We start from the raw sequence: 20,396 nt of genomic DNA, 5'->3' as shown, positions 1-20,396 counted from the left end.
TAATGTGTTTGTTTCACACCAAATAAAAATATTTTCCTCTCATAACTGTTTTAAACCTGGCAAACTAGGCGTCAGGGTTAAGAAAGCAACCATTGGATTTTTATATCAAAATTTCAAAAGGCCATGGCTTGAAAGTGGTCAGAGATAAAATCCTACTGTAAATGTTAAAATATTTCAGTATAAACAAAAGTTTATGAAGGGGGTAAATTTACCCATCTAATTTGCCACTGGATGGCAAGCAAATTATGCACCTTTCAGTAAATACTGGATGAACATATTTGAGCAGATTTAGGCTACTTTCTTTTTTGTCATATTACCCATAACAAATTAACAGGAAAACACCTAAGATGTATAACAACAATAGTAAACTATTATTAGCCTATACCACAAGGCCTACAATAAAGTATCCTGGTCAAATCAGTTCCTTTATTGCGGGTGACTTTGTAGTTCTTCAGAGCCCTATTTCTACAACCCCTGCTGTCTGTACCACGTCCATTACGGACACTATCATCACGATTACCACTGCAACCTCCAAGCTATGTTGGGCAGAGGGTCGAAATAAGCATGGTATGCTTAGTGGACACCGTGGTATACACGAAAAGACGCACCTCCATTCACACCATGACCATCACTGTCAATAGACGATCGATCATAATCTCCAACAGGATATTCTCCTTCATAATCAGGATAGGTGAATAACATAGCCTACCCAAGACTTCATCACACATGAACGTTTTTCAACATTTGGTGTAGGCCTGCTATGTCAGCTTCAATTTGTGCAAAACTATTACATCGCTTCCGCGTCATTACAAATGCACGTCTTCGTGTTTCTCGCGTGTAATTATTGCAAGTATTTCCTGAAAACTTTGTGCAGCGATTTTGGTTTGAATCAAGCTCTGGATGTCTAGCAATTAGTGGAGGAGAGTACAAGTACTTGGATCTATCGTCTATTTTAATCAGTATCGTTGTTTGTCGCAATTAAAAATACCCTCAAGGGCCGGATTACATTATTATTTTGACATAGGTCGCGGGCCGGAATTGGGCCAGGAGTTTGAGACCCCTGCTCTATGGCTACTTTGGGCCAGGAGTTTGAGACCCCTCCCTGCTCTATGGCTACGTCTGAGCCCGCTAGCATAACAACATGCTAACACATTCGCGCCACGCACCAGAGCTAACCCTTGACAGAAGACGCAAAGAAAAGGAAAAGAGCTTCAGACCGAGCGAGGGGGAGTTTCATAGAGAAAAAGCATCAGGCTTGCCTGGTGTCCCTTTAAGGTAAAAACATATATTACTACTGACATTGGGTGGCATGTTTCTTTAAGTTGTGGCGCTTCTGATTGGTGAGTGTGCCTGGTGCAAGGGAGGCACAACACTCCTGATTGGCTGTGAAGCTCACCGTTCGGGGGTTTTGTGCTTCTTGCATGCTCACCAATCAGAAGTGGCACAGTCAAGGAGGACAAGAATATGACCAGATTAATTGCACAATGATTTGTAGATTTTGCGATTAGATAATTGTGTTGGTTCATACTGTGATTGGTGACTGCAATGCGTTAATTGTGCAGCCCTTATCTAGACTGATATCATATTATTAGTGTAGACTTATTACTGTGATATTACGATAGCATAATACTTCTAATTACAGAATATACACATATACATTATTCAGTAACCATTTTTGGGGAAGCAAGCCTATTCTATTTACTACCTGCAGTGAAAGTGAAAGTGTTTATTCTCACCTCACTGATATCATGAGCTTAAAATTAGTTCAACCTGACGACATATCAGTCAGTAGGTCGGTAAATATCTGTGGAAATAAAAGGAGACTCTGGTTGTTGGTTGTGTTTGCACAAATCCTTTATTTTTCAGGATCCAAGAGTACATTTTAACAAGCAGCCAAAAGACAAATAGATAAAACTGCATATGTATGTCCTTCATACATCTACAATAACTTTCAGTGTGTTAGAATATTAAAATAAATTCAATGTGATTTAAAAAAAGACTTGACATTGACAAAACGTCATTTTCTAAACATAACACATGTTCCTCTGGAAAGTGAGTCTCAACTGTATGGCACCATAGTCTTTCTATCTAAAGTGTCAAACTCCTCAAAACAGAATGAAACACAGTACTGAAGGTATTTATACAAGAATTCAAAAAGCTTTCTACAAGCCTATGGTCCTGTGCCAGAAAAGAAGCTGGTTAAGAAGCAGTGCTTTAAAATAGTGCTTTTGACAAATGTAATAAAAATCACCTTTGACTATTTACACACAGGTATTTTAAAACTTTGTTTGAAATGGTTGTTTGTTTGCTTTTTTGAACATATATTTTTTATCTATTTTTTTCAAGGTTCATATGAATGCAACTTCATATAAGAAAAGTATATTTTTATTTTTTTATTTATAGGTACATATAAAAAACAAATACAGGAGACCATACAGAAATTAAATTGTTGTGACATTTTACTACAACTAGGAACAACATTACTCAAAATCACCTGTCAGCACCTTGATGAAGTTAAACATGATCGATCTTTCTAGAACTCCTCGACAATATACACAACACATTCAACAATGTAAGCTTCCAGTTACAACTACTGAATCTCTGTGGAGATGACAAGTTCTCACATTTGGTTTTTTATTCTTATTTTTCTGAGTGAGTGCTCATGAAGAGAACTCGACCACCAGGCGTGTGCACTGAGCACGCTCACAACACCGAGTACCTGAATAGATGCCTGGGCCGAATCGAGAGAGATAGAGATAGAGATAGAGAGAAATAGAGAGAGACAGACCCACAATGCACTGTAAGTTCTTGCTCTTTCTCAGAAGGGGGGGGGGGGACTAGAGATTGAAGTCTGTAGTTGTCAGGAAGAGAAAAATGCTTTGACGTTTATGACATGACAAGTGCTTGACAACGCAATACTGTCATTTTACAACACAGCTGTAAAGGCCCGTCTGGCGATGTACGCATGGCAACAACACAAATCTCACAGTAGCCTTCGTTACATCATGAAGCTCATCTAAGCTCTCATTTCAATAAATTAAAAGAGCACCCCCCCCCCCACGCCCACCCCAGCTATATTACTTTGTTATTCAAATATTAAACAGTAAATACGGAGGATTTCATACAATCAGTTTGATGAGAGTGAAATGCTTTAGTCTGAGTCGTCTTCCGTTCATGCAAACGCGCCCAACGTTGTCGTCTCATCTGTCCCAGCGGGACACACTGCATCAAGAGTCTCCACGGAATCGCCATGGAGACAAGGACATTACACTTCACAAGACCCTGGTCAACTCCTTCTCTGCAGAGCCGTAAGAAAATTCCCTAAATCAAAAGTTAGTCATGGCATATTCTATAGGTCAAATAAATATATCCTTCACTGAGATGTATTTTAAGAAGCTGTACTTCGTATTTCTCAGGATTGTTTTTTAATAGAGGAGGTAATTGTGGAAAGTCATTCAGAGCCTGTGGGAAACTAATCTAATGACACTCTTTTGGTCGAGGATAATGGACCCTTCGGTTTGACGATGCACAGAGAGGCTAATTATACAAATAATTAAGTTGAGATGTTTGTGCAAGGCCCTGCTCTCTGCACATCACAGTGACTTTCATAAACCTTATCCTCAGTATCAAAGTACAAATCATGCACAAGAAAAGGAGAAATGCATCTTGAGAGAAAGTTACCCCCAACCCACCTCCCACCACACAAATGAAAAAAAACCAAAAACAACAACATCTAAACAACAAATAAGAGCCGTTCATTTAATTGTCTCCTCTTCTTGTCTCTGTTCTGTGTAGTTTTGCAGATGGCAGACCTAGCTGACTGGCGATGGCGAGTCTGGTCCATACCGTACACTCTCAGAGGTAGAACCCGGTGGATTGTGAGTCGGGGAGGCTGGGCAGGGTCTCGGGGCCAGGGTGCGGACTGTCGTTGGGGCCCACCGCGGTCCCGTTAGGAACCAGGCAAGTGCTAGTGTAAGCCACACTCGTGCTGTTCAGAATACAGGCAGTTTCCATCTGAAACACAACACAGCCACAGCAGAGTTACTCACAACATGGCGCAAACATACACTCACTCACCCACCAATAGTCTGGTCAGAGTTTCTGGTACTCTGGACTTCATTGGCTACTTCATTCATTGAGTGCAATGTACTGTTTATGTCATTACTTATATGTATGAACGGGTAGTTTAAGGTTTAATGATGGCATTATATATGCACCGACATGAAAGTATTATTAATTTATCGTTGCCACACACTTATGAGTTAAGTGAACTGCTAAGTTAATATAAAATGGGGGAGATGATCTTATTATCAAATTATGACCATTTGAGGTTCCTTCAGATATTCACTGCACACAAAAATATGGGCTACATATTTTTATGGCAGAAGTAATGATACAGTGTGCAACGTAATTACTATAATTTGATATTCCAACCATTTGCGGAGTTTGTGGAGCAGAGCAGTGGTTGATTGCTGTGGTCCTGATGGGACTAATTGAGGGGTGTGTGTAGGTGTGTGTGTGTGTGTGTGGTGTGTGTGTTTGCGTCAGTGTGTGTGTGTGTGTGTTTATGTGGACTCGACACCAGAGGCAGCAGTGGAACGCGGGAGGAAGGAACGATAAACATGCTCACTGACCCCAATCACATAAACCAGGTCAGAGAGAGAGAGAGAGAGAGAGAGGAAGGGGGAGGGGGAGGGAAGGAGAGAGGGAGGGACACAGAGAGAGAAAGAGGGGGAGAGAGAGGGAGCGGGAGAGAGAGAGACAGATAAATGGACAGAAAGAGAGAGACAGAGAGAGAGAGTATAGTGGGGTTATGCAGGGTCACACTGGTCCTCCCTAAGCTCAAGAGTACTGGTGCAATCACAGACCTACACACTCTCACACACACACACACACACACACACACACACACACACACACACACACACACACACACACACACACACATACACACACACATAGACTTATCCCCCACGCTGGAACGGCAGACACACACACACACACACACACACACACACATATTTATCCCTGGTACTGGACTACCACCAAAGCGGCCGCCGGCAGGTCGGAGAGGGCAGTGACGCCAGGCTGGCACAGCTGGGCATCTGCAACGGCGACCCAGTCTGACGCCCACGCGATGCCCACCCCAAATGCCCACCCCCGCCTGTCTGCCCTGTGCCAATGCAGTATTCTTACAGACTGTCCCTGAGTGATGGCAGCACCAGATTAAATATTCATTAGTGACGGCTATTGGGCTAGCGGTTAGCACCAGAGCTAGCGTTAGCTTTGTGTGTGTGTTTGGGGCAGACTCCAGTGTGTTTGAGGTGCCTGCTGGTCTTGCAATGAGAAGGTGTCTATTGAAGGTGTCTATTTTGGCATGGTGAGGTTAGTACTCAGGCGGTAAAGGGTCGGATCCGGGATCTAGGTTCTAAGTTCTAGGTTCTGGGAAAGGGAAGCTGCGGTTGCCACTCATATCCTGGCCCTAATTGTAATCCTCCTCAGTGGGCCTAAATGGATTAGCCAGGAATCATCCCTTCATAAACCAAAGCAGGTAAACCTCTTTCTGTACACATACACACATACACTTCTTAAATACGTGGTGGCAGCGATCATACACACTCACACACACTGGGGCTGCATATTTACAAGTCTTGATAAAACATTACACTCAATATGAAATTATATGGTATGTGCCATGATACAAGAGTTATGATTCCATCACTTTAAGAACACTGTAAGAAAGGCTATGATTTCTGAAAATCTGGAAAATTTCTGGAGGAAGACGGTCACAGATTTAAAGTCCATACCACTCTTCAGCCAAGTCTTTGTATGTAAACTATGACTGCTACACAATACTGAGGACGAGTGTATTTATATTTAACACACATACTCTCTCTCTCTCTCTCTCACACACACACACACACACACACACACACAGACACAGAAATAAACCATCTGAAACAAGCATATCACTGAACTTGAGGTGAAGAACTGAGGTGAAAGTTGGATGAAGGACCTCCCTCCATGGATTTCCACCAGATAGAAACCTCTCCAGCGGGCAGTGCGTCCACCACTGACCTCCTCTATGGGAACAGGTCCACACAGAGCTGGCTGATGGATGGAGACTGGGCCCTACTGTTTGCAAGACAGGGGATGGGGCAGGAGCGGGCGTAAAAAAGTAGAGTGATCCAATGCACCCACCCATCACAACCACCCACCCACCACACCGTACCCACCACACCCACCCATCACAACCACCCACCCACCACACCGTACCCACCACACCCACCCATCACACTGTACCCACCACCCCGTACCCACCACACCCACCCATCACACTGTACCCACCACCCCGTACCCACCACACCCACCCATCACACTTTACCCACCACCCCCACCCATCACACTTTACCCACAACCACCCACTCACCACACCCACCCATCACAACCACCCACTGCACTGCACCCAATCACCACACTCACCCACCCATCTGTTCATCTGACCGAACGACCCTCCACTCGGCTCAGCTCAACCCTGCCCTGCTCAGCCCCATCCCCTCCACCCAACCCCATCCCCTCCACCAGGTCCTGCTCAGCACCATCCCCTCCACCCAACCCCATCCCTTCCACCAGGTCCTGCTCAGCCGCATCCCCTCCACCCAACCACATCCCCTCCACCAGGTCCTGCTCAGCCCCATCCCCTCCACCAGGTCCTGCTCAGCCCCATCCGCTCCACCCAGTCCTGCTCAGCCCCTGCCTGCCTCTGTGTAGCTGCATTAGGCGATGGCGGACGCAGAGAGTAGGTCAGTGAAAGCAGACTCATGCTTGACTGGCTCACCGCACTCCGCTCCGCTCCTCTCCTCTCTCCGCTTCTCTCTCTCAGCTCCTGTCAGACAAGACCGCTGACCCTGAACAAAAACACAGGCACGACCCGGACGCGCAGATAAGAAGAAACAGAGAGAAAATAAGGGAGAGAGAGAGAGACACACACATAAACAGTGAGAGACAGAGAGAACAAGGAAGAGGGAGAAAGAGAGACATAAACAGAGAAAGAGAGAAATAGAGGGAGAGAAAGACATAAACAGTGTGTCCCGTGACCGTCCTTCCTCCCTTTCAGCCTCGTGTCAGTCCTCCCCGCAAGCGCTCATCCTCGGCCTCATCTCATCTTCCTCACTCACATTATCTCTCCTTCTCTTTATCATTCTCTACCTTTTCTCTACTACATGTCTTTCTTTCAATCTTAATTTTATCTTCCTTTTCACTTTAATTCACTCTTATTTCTTACTCCCATGTGTGTCTCTATCCCTCCTTCTGTCCCCCTCTCCCATTGTGAATGCTAATGAAGCTAACTAGCAGCACGCTAGCTGCCGTAACAGGAAGAGCAGGGAAAGGAGGACAGCATGGTGGCCTACATGTGGAGGCCTGGGAGTGTCAGTGCTAATCGGAGAGGACAGATCTCCACAGTCCAGCCCGGGCTACCGGGTCAGAGGCCAGCTCAGGGGGCTGCGGTCTTTCACTCTCTCTCTCTTTGTCGCACCCTCTCTCTTTCTCTCACTCTTTTTCTGTCTCTTTCTGTCTCTTTCACTCTGTCTCTCTCTTTGCCGCACCATCTCTCTTTCTCTCTCTCTCTCGTTCTCTCCATCTTTCTCTCTCTCTCCCTCTCTTTTGCTCTCTCTGGTGGAGTGGGTGAGGAGCCAGCCTCAATCACAATGCTACAACACAGCACACCACAACACAACTGAGGAGCGCAAAGCAGAGCAGAGCTCAATAGTCTAGACTAGAGCAGACGAGAGCAGAGGAGAGGAGTTTAGACTAAAGTAGACGAGAGCAGATCGATCAATTTCACTCTATTAAAACTAATTTACCACTAACCATGAACACTTTTTTTAATACACGCAAAGCCTAAACCTAGAGCAAGCATATAGGTGACTGTGTGGAGGTATGACTGCCTTTTACCAGGAATAAACATGGAGGAGAACCCAGAACAGTTAAGCATAGTTTAAGCGAGTCCTCTTCCTTCTCCCTACCCACAGAACTTCATATTGAGTTGTAGTGACAAAAGCAGTCCTTGCTTTATGCTTAATGGGATTTGTAGATGCAGTGAGTTTACAGAGAATGCTGACGGGTTAAGTAGTATTCTGTTTGTTCCATGTACAGTGTGTGGTGAGACGGGTTGATGAGGGGGCGGGCGGGTGGAAAGACATTCTGTCTGCTGACTGCCCTCACAGGGCAGATTGTACTGCTGCTGCAGGTGGCGGCTGTATTACGCACGTCTCAATTGGATCAGAGCGAGCACTTAGGCTAGTTTAGGAGAGACGCTTAGGAGTGTGTGTGTGTGCTGTGTGTGTGCTGTGTGTGTGTGTATGTGTCTGTACACGCTTTAAGTCCAGAGCTAACACACAGAGTTGGCACCGGACCACAAATGTCCATATCGCCAAGCCTATCCCCAACCCCCAATGAAACGATTAGTCTAGAGCTGACCTCAACCAAATCTTAATAATCTATATATAGAATAATCTGTGAGCATGTCTTTTATTATGACCTCACATGACCATAAGCCTTGCCAGCTAGCCGCCCTTCCACAGTATGGGTTTCCAGTGTGCTATCATGCTTCTTAAACTTGTTTGGATCTGGCCGTCCGTGCGATCAGAAGTAACCTGTCTCACACTGGACATTCTCTGTTCGTCGGCTACACTCGGGCCCCCTACAGAGTCTGACCTTCCGCAAATTATTTACACGAAATGTCTGGTTGAATCACCGCCGTTTATGTTCAGCTCTGTGGAAGCGCTGACCAGACCAGAGGCCCCTTTCCCCCCTCGCTCACATAAGAACAGAACTGAGAGCTGCACAAATCCATCTCAGAACTATACAACACAATCAGTAACGGTGCCACCCTTTCCTTGCATTCCATTTCATTACACTACATTATGTTACAGTACATGTACCACTTTGCAAATGAATGAAGTCAAACATGACACAAAACATAAACAAGGAAAAACATTCCATTTCTCCAAAACACAAAGGAAATCGTGGTCATAAGAGGAAGACAACACCCAAAGGCAACACACATTTTTACTGCTGGAAAATAAATGATGATAAATGATCACAAGATAATACCGCTTTAGAAGAGAAAGATATTCACAAGATCACTTCTTCTTCCTCCCTTGTCATACGGCTGGAAAAGTGTTTAAAATGATTTTGCACAAGTGCGTGATTTTGTGTAGATGGTGATGGTGTGTAGAAATCACCCACAAGGGTATCAATATGGAGGATAAGAACACTGTGTTTCATACACCTCCATTATATACACTGCAGTAAACATAGAAAAAAAAAAACATAAATGCGTGTCTGGACAGACATGATGAGTGTTTTCTGACCCTATCGGTGAAAGCGCAGTGCCTACTGACAGGGACACAAGACAACTCGTAGGAACACCTAAAACTCCCTCTGGTCCTGCTGCCGTTCTGGTGGTGCCGACACGATAGGATAATGATTGCAGCGGAGAGACGGCTTCACTTACCTTGGAGCATCGCGTGGTGTCCTGGGGGACACCGTGCGTGCTGATCGATCATGCCGTAGGCGCCCAGGTGGGGCGGGTGCTGGTTCCGGTTCTGCCCCAGGCCCAGGAGCTGCTCCAGGGATGCGTGGTTAGCCTGGTGCTGGGGGTAGCAGGGGTGGGGGTGGGGGGTCAGGGGAGCCTTTGGCTGCTGAAGAGGAGTCTGATGCTGGAGCTCGGCTTTCTGGAGGCCCGACGGATAGGCCGACGGGATCACCGGGCCGCCCGCGGGAACGCGGCTGTTCAGAGGGTAGTCCATGTCTGTGTCCTCTGCCATACTGTAATCCATGTGTGCCACCCCTGCGCGGGCATTCTGCGCGTGGGACGTGTGCCCGTTGGGGAAGCAGGGTCCGTCAGAGACGAGCTCCACCTGGCTGGCACAGTTGTAGGCCTGCCACTGGGGCTCCGGGGTCGGGTAAAGCCCGTTAACGGAGGAGGACGAGGAGGAGGAGGAAGAGGAGGGAGCGGTGGTGCCATCCTCTAACCGTGGGGGTTTGAAGTGGTGCTGGACATGGGCTTGCTGCAGCTGGGCCAGCAGGTGGCGCTGCTGCCAGGCCTCCTGTGCCCTGGAGTTTGGGTGGATGCCCGTTGTCATTGTCGTCGTTGTTGTCGACGGTGTTAGCTGGACGCCTAGCGCCGGTTGCTGGAGGCGACAGCGGTCATCCAAGCCAGCGGCGACGGGCTCAGGCTGGGGGACCCAGTGACCGTTGTGCACTGCTGACACCGCCGAGTTCATGTGCGGGGTAAAGGGCACCCTGGGCATGGGGGGGATGTCCGAGGGGGAGCCCTGCACCCAGGTCACCGGGGCGCCAGCCTGCCCACTGAGATGCTGGTGCATCTGCTGCGAGAGCTGGACTATAGGGGGCGCTGGTGGCCTGTGCGGCCGGTACTGGGGGTACGTAGGGGGGAGGGTGGTGCCCGGAGGAGTGGGGGTGGGCATGGGCACAGGGCACGGCTCGGGGATGGGGGTGTAGGACGACTGGGTGAAGGTGGCAGTGGCGGTGGCGGGCAACAGTGTGAGATTGGGCGTCTCTGCGGAGGGGACGACGTCCATCTGTGAGCCGCTGCTAATGCTGCTACCGCTGCTGCTGCTGTTGCCGCTGGCGACCACCACGTCGGCGGCGTCCGCGCGCGCGCCGCTCTCGAGCGAGTCGTGGATGTAGGACAGGATCTCGTTGTTGGTGAGCAGGTCGTTGAGCGAGGGGATGTAGTCGGGCTCCATCTCCACGCGGATCATGCGCTCGTCCAGCAGCAGCAGCTCCAGGTCCTCGGCGTTGAGGCCCAGGTTCTCCAGCGCGCTGAACAGCTCGCTGTTCGAGCACGTCTCCTCGCTCTCCAGCGACAGCGAGTCCAGCGTGGCCAGCAGCGGGTCAAAACTCGACGGCTCGCTCTTGGACCCGCCGCCAAACGGAAAGCCGTTTGGCACGGCCGCGCCCCATCCGTCACCGGGCACCGCCATCGAGCCGAACCCTCCTCCACCGCCGCCGCTCCCCGGCTCTTCCTGGTCGGCGAAGAAGCTGCGGTGGTGGTGGTGGTGGTGGCCCATCTTTGGCTCCACGGCGGGCTGGCACACGTACACTGACTCGTCCTGTCTCATCAGCGCCCCCAGCAGGGAGCTGGGGTCCACCTCGTCCTTGGAGCTCTTGCTGCCGTCAGCCTTGGCCTTCTTGGCCTTGCTGTTCTTTCCTTTGCCGTGGGCGTTGTCGGGGAAACCGGGGATGGGATAGCTGGTCTGGTAAAGTAGTGCCTCACCTGTCGCGAAGGTGAAGGGCAGGTGCATCGACCGCTTCCTCAGGTGTTCCCCACCCTCTTCGTCACTGAAGACAAACAAACAAACAAACAAACAAACAAACCGGTAAACAAACAAATTAACATTTGTTATTAAGAGGCGTTTTCTGTCCGATGGTAAGACAAGTGAAAACCGGACAGTCGTACCAACACAATCGGTATTTTGACTATACTGTATGTGGCCTAATTACTTAACTCACTCTGATATCACTAGAGAATGCATCTTGTGTCAAGGTCAACACTAAGGTCGTGTTTAACACTGATGGTTGAGTTTGTTTAACACTGAAGGTTGAGTTTCTGGGTTGTGAAACACTGCACAGGAGGCCAAGGCGAGAATTGCACTTACACCAGCGGCCTCTGGGTGGCGATGATGTAGTCGGGCTTGCCGTTCTTGTAGACGAGCCTGGCGTTGGCCTGCACCCACTTCCAGCGGTTCTCCTTGGTGAGCAGGCGGAATACGGTCAGCCCGCTCTCCCCGGTCTTAATCACTGTTTAAACAGCAGTGAGTGACTCAACAGGCCGGACTGCAGTCGGTGTTTACACAGAAAGCTCTCAGCCCTGGCTAACGCATGCACAGACACGAACACACACACGCACACGCACACTCTTGCACGTCCGCACACTGGCCTGTGTTAATACACGTAGAAAGACATTTGGCCCCAACATACCCATGCACATGCACACACACAGGTCCACACTGACATGTGCTAACACACACACACAGTCATTTGGGCGAAACACACACGATCATGCACACATTTTTTGACTCAGACACACACACACACAATCACATCAGCACACACACACACACAAACGCAAGTCCACACCGTTGTGCGCTAACACACGTGCATGCAGACACTTGACCCAGACACACACATCAGCACAAACACAAACACACACACACACACACACACACACACACACACACACACTCCCACTGGCCAGTTCATTACATTTCACCCTACTCAAAACCCGGGCCGTGACTTCAAGCACACACTCACACCACACTTTCAGCTCAAAGTCCACCCACTCCATTGTTGCCTTGGCAGGCAGGCCCCTGCGGGCTGCAATAGAAACCTCGTCTCAGCTGTCCCGCTTTCCGGAACAAGCTCCGTGTGTGTGTGTGTGTGTGTGTGTGTGCTGGCCAAGCACAGGTGCAAGGGACTGAAGGCTATTGTTTCTTCGAGGAGCCCTGCCAGTAAAGACTTTAACAGATATCCATGATCGATCCGCACCAGATGCTGAGAGAGAGTTAGACTGAGGAAAATCCCTGCATGCGTCCCTCAATAAAGCCCTACATGATGTATGGGCTACCATCAGCTATCACTATGTTTCATATGCTTTGGAGAAAAAATATTAGTGTGAGGGGGGAAAAAAAGTACAAGGAAATTTGATCGCTATCGCAGATGAAATCAATGATTTTAGAGCCTGTGTCCAGCACCTGCTTTCTTTTGAAAGGGAAATCTGTGGTTTGTATGACTCTACTGTTTGATGTCACTTTGTTGGTATGGGTCACAGAGAGGCACCGGCTCACTGATTAGCCACAAGATGCCAGATGAGGTTAGTGGCAGGCTAGGCTCTCCAACTGTGCTCCTTTGAGAGCACAAATCCCATTTCATCTGTTTAAATACTGGAATAATAATAAAACCCAATACCAAACCAAACCAGTACAGAATGTGTGTGTGTGTGAGTGTGTGTAGTTTCACCTACTGCGTCAGCTTTGGTCTGCATATGTGTGTGTGTCTCTGTATGTGTCCGTCCATATCAAATTCCTGATTTGTGGCCCTAGGTCACTTTTCTATCCTCTCACCAGCCACCATTCCGCGGCTTTGCGCAATCTCCTCCATAATCTCTGGGATTATGGGAAAACATCCCTCCACTGCACTCCTCCACTCTTCTCTCTATCTATGCTATGCTCCACTCAACCATGCTATACTACGCTACGCTATGCTGTATTAGGCTCCACTGTGCTATGCAATATTATGCTGTGCTAGGCTCCACTATGCTACATGCTATGCTATACCATGCTACTATCTGTTCTCCCCCTCTCCCTTTTGCTCATATGCGCATATACGTTTTTAAGTTTTTCCCATCTCTACTTGAAGACTCATCCCACACCAACCCTAAAACTGCTCCAGACATTGGGATTTGGACCAATCAAAACTGATTCTGGATCAGGTGGTAACAATTTTTCAGTTCTTTCTTTGCCAGATAAACTGGACCCAGGGCTGTGCTATGGCATCAGGTGTCAGTGTCCCTCCTAAGCTCTGCTGACTGATAGTAAATCCTTCTATGTCTTCCCCTGGGATGTGATCAGCGGATTGGACTGAGGGGGTTTTGGCGCTAAGCTAAGCACTAAAGGCTAACAGACGGTGGGGTCGTTGAGTTTGTGAGCTGGGGCTCGATACTGTTGGGGCTGTTGGCTGGAACTCTGGTTTGGCTCATGGCTGTGTTTTACTACTGTGCCAAAGCATAACAAAGACAGAGAACCAGCGCCAAAGTTACTCCTGAATGAAGAGCATCGATACCCAGCAGCCTCCATAATGGGGGTTCAATGACCCACTTCTGAAACAGGTGCAGTACAAACAGTTTGGTTTACCTCCCCCATTTGCGAAGGTTTTGTTTGTGGGTACTTACTGCGAACATGGTTTTCAGCGCAGTACAGCATGTCCGCAGCGTGGATGAACTGGTATCCTGACCCCCGAACCCTCAGCTCGGCCTCTGTGTAACCCAGGACAATCTTGCCCCTAACACACACACACACACACACACACACACACACACACACACACACACACACAAACACAGAGAGAATAGAGAAGGGCCGAGAGAGAGAGAGAGAGAGACAAAGCAGAATGTAAGACTCTCAAAATGTTCAGTATCAATTAAACAATATCTGTACATCTGTGTTGAGTAGTATGGAAATGTATCCAGCTTTTAGCAATGTAGTCAAACATTTACCAATTCTTACAGCAATATATATGTTGTGACAAGTAAAAGAAAGGTACACTAAAGGAGGTGACACATGTGGAACATATTATTTAGAGCGTTGCTGCTGGGTAATGTAGTGTTTGACACTTACCTAATACCTATTGATATTGGGCAATTATTCTCTATCTGGACTATTATCAGCCAAGAACATGTCACAATCATTCAATCAGACCACTAGGAACTGGTCATGTGATTGCCCAGCAACCTTGCACTGAAAGTTGCCTCATGTATCATCACCTTAAGGCGAGACCAGGCAAATTCAGTTGATTTATTTGGTATTTTGAAAAGGCTTTCGGCAAGACAAGACAAGTTCAGTATTTATATTTATATATTATATATTATATTATATATTTATATATTATTTATATATCTTAAAGTGCTTTCCAAATGACTAGCGTGGAGTGGAAAGCGGAGTGCTCACTTTGCGTCGCAGGCCATGGGGGTGAAGTCCAGCTTGTGCTTGGTCCTGAAGATCATGTTCTTGGTGCGGATCTCCATGATGGAGGGTGGCTGGAGAGGTGTTGCTATGGCGAACAGTGCCAGCTGAGGGGGCACCTGGCACCCATCGTCCAGGCGACGGTTCTGCCCGTGGAGGAACTTAAGACGACCCTGAAGGTTCAGCGCCTTGGGCAGGAAGATAGGAGAAGATATAAGATGGAAGAAGGTTACATTACTTACTGTGATCATGGAAAAAAAGTGATTTGGTAGTTCAGTCTGTTGCATTGTTTTTTCACATGCCCACGACTAACACACCTACAGAATACAGGCCACTCATATAGCCTTTTTCCACCGACAGAGAACCGGTTCTGTTCCGTTCGCGAACCAACCGTTTGGAGCATTTCGACCAAAAAATGGTTCGGAATGTGGCACTTTGGTTCGGAGCTTGATCCAGAAAATAGTTGTTTTTTCCTGTGAACCGGAGTGGGCGTGTCATTCTACCGTTCAGAGGTTGGTTCAGAGGGGAGAAGGCTAAAAGCGTTTTTTCTGTCCATATCAACTGCTGCCATGAGTAAACAAAACTAGTCAACTAGCACTACACTGCAAACGCCAACAAGCCTGAACGGCACTTCTGCATTCGCTTCACAGCCCTCTATCGGCTATAACCTGATGGTAATTTTGATACCATAGATTTAATAGAGACCCAGTCAGACCAATAGTATGAAAAATCAGGAACAGAGTTGATTTACAATGATGCGCATAAAGGGAGAGACAGCATGACTTCACCTAAAGATCCATCAGCTGCTCTAACTAGACAAGGAAATAGTTAGGGTTTAAGTATCCTTCCAGGCTGACGGGAGATGGCTTTGGTCATCCCATCTCACGTGGACTACACTGAATCAGACCCTGATTAGTGGCAACCAGGCAATCCGGAGCAGATAGCTACTGACGCAGCCATGCAGAACATTGAAACACTGCAAAGTCATAATATTCCCGCTTATCTCTAAATACAGTCACACACAGATATACACAGGGACAGTACAGATATCATACAGTCATTACATAGAATCATACTTTTACAGTTTTTCTCAGTCGCTTTGGTGCTATTCTCACATCACTATTAACATTTGCACAGCAGTTAGTGCATTTCTCAAAACAATTAGTGCAAACTGCAAAACCTAGTGGATGACCTGCAAAAGCACGTCACTTGCTCAAAATGGATAGTCCATTCCTCAAAAGCAGGTATTCATGTCAATGAAACTGTCAGTGTCATCAAAATGAGAAGTCTTGACACCATCGTTTATGAACAAGATAGTCAAATGGCTTTGTCATGTTTTCATTATGACAGTTCTCTCAGTGTTTTCCAATGCAAAAAAAAGGTCAGAACTCGGTGACACTACCTGAACATGCTCAAGACAGCACTATACAGTACATGTACAGCCATTTGAAAACTACAGTAAAGTTACACATTGCTGTAGTTAGGGGAGTAAGTGAGTACAAGACACTGAATACGTACATTTTTACTGTATGCTCTTTGCAATTCTACAGCATTGTGACAGAATTTGATAATTAGTTCACCAATTTTGTATGTAATGACTCAAGCAATGAAATGAAGACTATTAGTTTTATTGGGAACGACTATTCAGTATCCATAAGTATAGTTCATTTTGACTGACATGACATAAGCAAATGATAATGTTAAAAAACAGCAGAGAATTGTATGAAAGCAACTGATACATGTCCAAAAGCATTTGCAATTTGTTCAGAGGAAGGAGAAATTGCTACTATGATGTGCACAAATGACTAAATGTTGTGGAGGTTGAACTAATAGTTATGAGAATTTTAATTCTGATCTGAGAAAAGCACCAAAGCGACTGAGAAAAACTGTAGTATCAAAGTGACCCACTAATGAAAAAATGCAGAACATTAAACCACATATTGAAATATTGGACATACTGTAATGTTCTATTCCACTTTCTCTCAAACTCAAACTCAAACTGTCACTATGTAAGTTTGCCAGATCGGGTAGCGGATCTGTAGTTCAATGGAATGAGACATAAAAAACTACAAATTTGACTTGCGTTTGATGTCACAATACATCGTACTTTCATAAATCATGCAACATATTCTACCTTGTCTGTGGACATTGTTATTTGCAAAGCCGGTGCTGGATAAACAAATAGTGTGCGTGCGACAGAGGGAAAGTTCTTTGGTGTTGCTTTAACCTTTGTTTTGCATGCAAAACAACCATTGGCACCCTTGGTTTTGTTCAAAACTGGTGGAAATGTGGGCTGGTTCACTAGATAGCACCAAGGTTCAAAGAATTCTGAACGGAACCGTTTCAAGAATGCATTCTCTGTCGGTCGAAAAACACCCATATATTTGCATCGAAATTCAACTGAAAGCTGCTTTTTAAGGTGTTGAAGGTAGATTTCAATAAAAATGTATCAGGTGCTTTTAACTAACAGTGTAAACCCAGGAACGAGAACAAATGGTAAGACGATAACTGAAAAAAGCTCCTGTCTGTCACACTCACACACAAACACACACATTCACACCTATATACCGTTATGAGCACACATACACACACGCACACGCACAGAGAGACAGAGAGAGACAGAAGAAACATGCTCAAGAAACTAGGTACAGTGTATAGCTCCTCCACACACACACACACACACACACACACACACACAGGCTCAGGTACAGTGGAGGAGAGCTCCTGTCTGTCACACAAAATCATCTTTATTTACAGGCACAGGAGAAATGACAAGGAAGAGCAGTTTCACTCGCATAACCCCCGGGATCTCTCAATACACACCTGAACAACACACACACACACACACACAGGGAGAGAGAGAGAGAGAGATATCACACACACACACACACACACACATGTTTACAAGCAAAAAGCCAATTACAGTGTTTGCATGTGGCCTGTGGCCTGTGTATGTGTGTGACCCTAGACTAAGTTGTACCTGAGGCAGCAGCAGTAGCATGGCAGTAGCACACCCTAATGGGGGTGTGTATGTCTCTGTGTGTGTGCTTGCATATTTTATTGTATGAGTGTGTGTGTGTGTGTGTGTACTATTGTATGTGTGTACTATCGTGCACTATTGTGTGTGTGTGTGTATGAGTGTGTGTGTGTGTGTATGTGTGTGTGTGTGTGTGTGCATCTACCTGTGTGTGTGTGTGTGTGTGTGTGTGTGGGTGTGTGTGTGTGTGTGTGTTTAATGATGAGGACAGCTGTGCTGCGGGATGTTTTCATGGAGATGGACAGGCTGAGTGTGTTTGGAAAGCAGACCATAATGACATGTCACGTTCCAGAACTGGCTTACCCCTGATATGCCCCCCCCCCCCCCCCCCCCCCCAACACACACACACACACACACAAACACAGGTAGATGCACACATGCAGAGTTCCTACTCGTTCACCCCAATCCTCTGCATTGGCTACAGTTGGTCAACGCCTGCTGTTTTCTGACGTGCGAGAGGTTGGCGAAGGTGAAAAGGCTGTGACTTCAGGGTTCCTTAGTTCACGCCAGAGGTTTCTTCCCCGTCCACTAAACAGGGACGTCTGGTCACCCTAACTAAGCTACTGTATGTTAAGCTAAGCTACGGCTAAAAATAGTCGCTTTGTTTGCCTCGTAAGAGCTGTTAGCATGAGGGGGGCAGGGAAGGAGAATGAGGCAAAGACGGATGAAAAATTCATTCAGTAGTTGTTGATGTCACAGGCGTGCCAGAGTCTCGCATATTTTCTCTGGAACAACACCTCACACGAAAACTGCTACTGTAAATTACTGTTCATTTCAGAGACGTCTACTCTCTCAATTGGTAAAGAGAACTTGGGCGTAAAGTGTAAGAGTAAACAGCACAGATGGGCGATGTTAAAGCAAGCCATATAGTATTCTTCTCCACACAGGCTTCTCTGAGCATCTCTGCTTCTGTTCTCTTACATAAGATACTATGAACATGGGCGATGTTACAGCAATGGAAATCATTTCATAAAATGAACAGGTGACAGTATTATCTTCATAACATACCACAAACACACTATTGGTACATGTTAGGAGTAAGCAGGTAAATCCATACATCAGATGTTTGGTTGACTTTACCAACCATAAGGACAAAAGTAAGAGGCAATAGTGAGAGCTCAAAATAAGATTTTAGAATTGGACTGCAGCTGGTTAGGACCGGGTATTCCGTCTGTCAGTCATAATAGAGGAGATAAGGACTGAGCCAAGAGCCAAACACAAGCCAGAGTGAGGCTCATGGTTTAAAGGGTGCCCTGGTGGCTCCATGACTGTGGCTGGTAGCGGAACACATAACTGAACAGAAGGCCTGTCGTCGTTTAAAAAAAAAACAAAACAAAAAAAACTGCATGGAAACAAAGCTTTTACGGCAGCCTTGCCTGGAAAGCTAAGAGCATATGGGAGCTATCTTCAGGGTTCTAATCAGCAAGCTGTTAAGGTTCCTGGAGGAAAGGGAGGGGGCTTTTGGTCTCTCTGTTGGTGTTTGTAAGTGCTCTGTGACGCTGTAAATGTGGTGGTGTGCTTGATCGCATCTTTTAAGACAAAACTTGCCAGCCACTGATTCTGCCTGTGCACCTAAAAGAGGTGATTTCACCAATTAGCTCATCTGCCTGGCTGAAGAGTTGAGCTAATAAGATTCAGATGGTTTTTACGGAATGCTTGGAAGAAATGTGTGGTAGGTTGGGTTTCCCATCTCTGCACCAGACGCACCTGGCTTATATCTCGTACTTAACACACCTGGCTAATAGATCATGCTAAACACATCTGGTTTACATCTCATGCTAAACACACTTGACACACCTGGCTGGCTTAAAGCTCATGCTAAACATACCTGTCTTACAGCTCAGGCTAAAACACACCTGTCTTGTAGCTCACATTGAACACACCTGGCTTATATCTCACGTTAAAACACACCTGTCTTATAGCTCATGGTAAACACACCTGGCTTATATCTCATGCTAAACACGCCTGTCTTATAGATCACACTAAACACACCTGGCTTATATCTCACGCTAAACACACCTTGCATCCAGCTTACGCTAAACACACCTGGCTTACAGCTCACACTTAACACAGACACATTCACACAGACACACACACATACACACACCAACACACAAACACACACACAGATTGCAAATATATACAGTGTTTCCCAGTACAGTTAGCGGTACTACTGTAAGAGCAACTAAAATACAGCAACCAGCAGCCTTCAGCTTGATTACCCAGTTTCCTGAATAAGGGCTTCTCAGAGGTAATGCCTTGGCAGGGGGTGGTGTGCTTGTGTGTGTGTGTGTGTGTGTGTGTGTGTGTGTGTGTGTGTGTTTGTGCCTGCATGTAGGGGGGAGAAGTTTAAACAGAAACAGCGCTGCTTGCTTTGTCAAGGCAATTTAAAAGGAATATGGTGTGCTTGGGCAACTTCCACAGAGCTTGTGAATTAGCGTCAAGTCTGGGAATCCTTTTAACTTTCTGTTTTTTTTGGAAAGTCTGTTTTCTCCCCTTTTGGTCCTGCTAGGAGAGGTGGACCTTGGCTGGCCCCTACGTGTTGTTGTGGATTTGGTGCTTGTTAACGGTTACCGAGGGGCATTTTT

The 20,396-nt window shown here is 46.6% G+C and overlaps 1 protein-coding gene across 1 annotated transcript in view; it reads right to left on the bottom strand.

The window, feature by feature from the left end:
- Positions 1-7,704: 7,704 nt before the first annotated feature.
- LOC143111257 (aryl hydrocarbon receptor-like) overlaps positions 7,705-20,396 on the bottom strand; it is a 75,133-nt gene continuing 62,441 nt past the window's right edge. Inside the window, exons 7-11 of the mRNA XM_076273448.1 lie at positions 14,757-14,959; positions 13,982-14,091; positions 11,691-11,832; positions 9,521-11,373; positions 7,705-7,712 (exon numbers count right to left, since the gene is read on the bottom strand). Coding sequence (XP_076129563.1) covers positions 7,705-7,712; positions 9,521-11,373; positions 11,691-11,832; positions 13,982-14,091; positions 14,757-14,959 — 2,316 coding nt within the window. The remainder of the gene's footprint in view (positions 7,713-9,520; positions 11,374-11,690; positions 11,833-13,981; positions 14,092-14,756; positions 14,960-20,396) is intronic.

The sequence above is a fragment of the Alosa pseudoharengus genome, unplaced genomic scaffold (genome assembly GCF_046254945.1).
Source record: "Alosa pseudoharengus isolate Yale_2024_CS ecotype anadromous, Long Island Sound unplaced genomic scaffold, YU_APseudo_1.1 YU_APseudo_1.1_scf_79, whole genome shotgun sequence".
In the NCBI taxonomy this organism is placed as follows: Eukaryota; Metazoa; Chordata; class Actinopteri; order Clupeiformes; family Clupeidae; genus Alosa; species Alosa pseudoharengus.
This window is presented reverse-complemented; position numbering and strand designations above follow the sequence as displayed.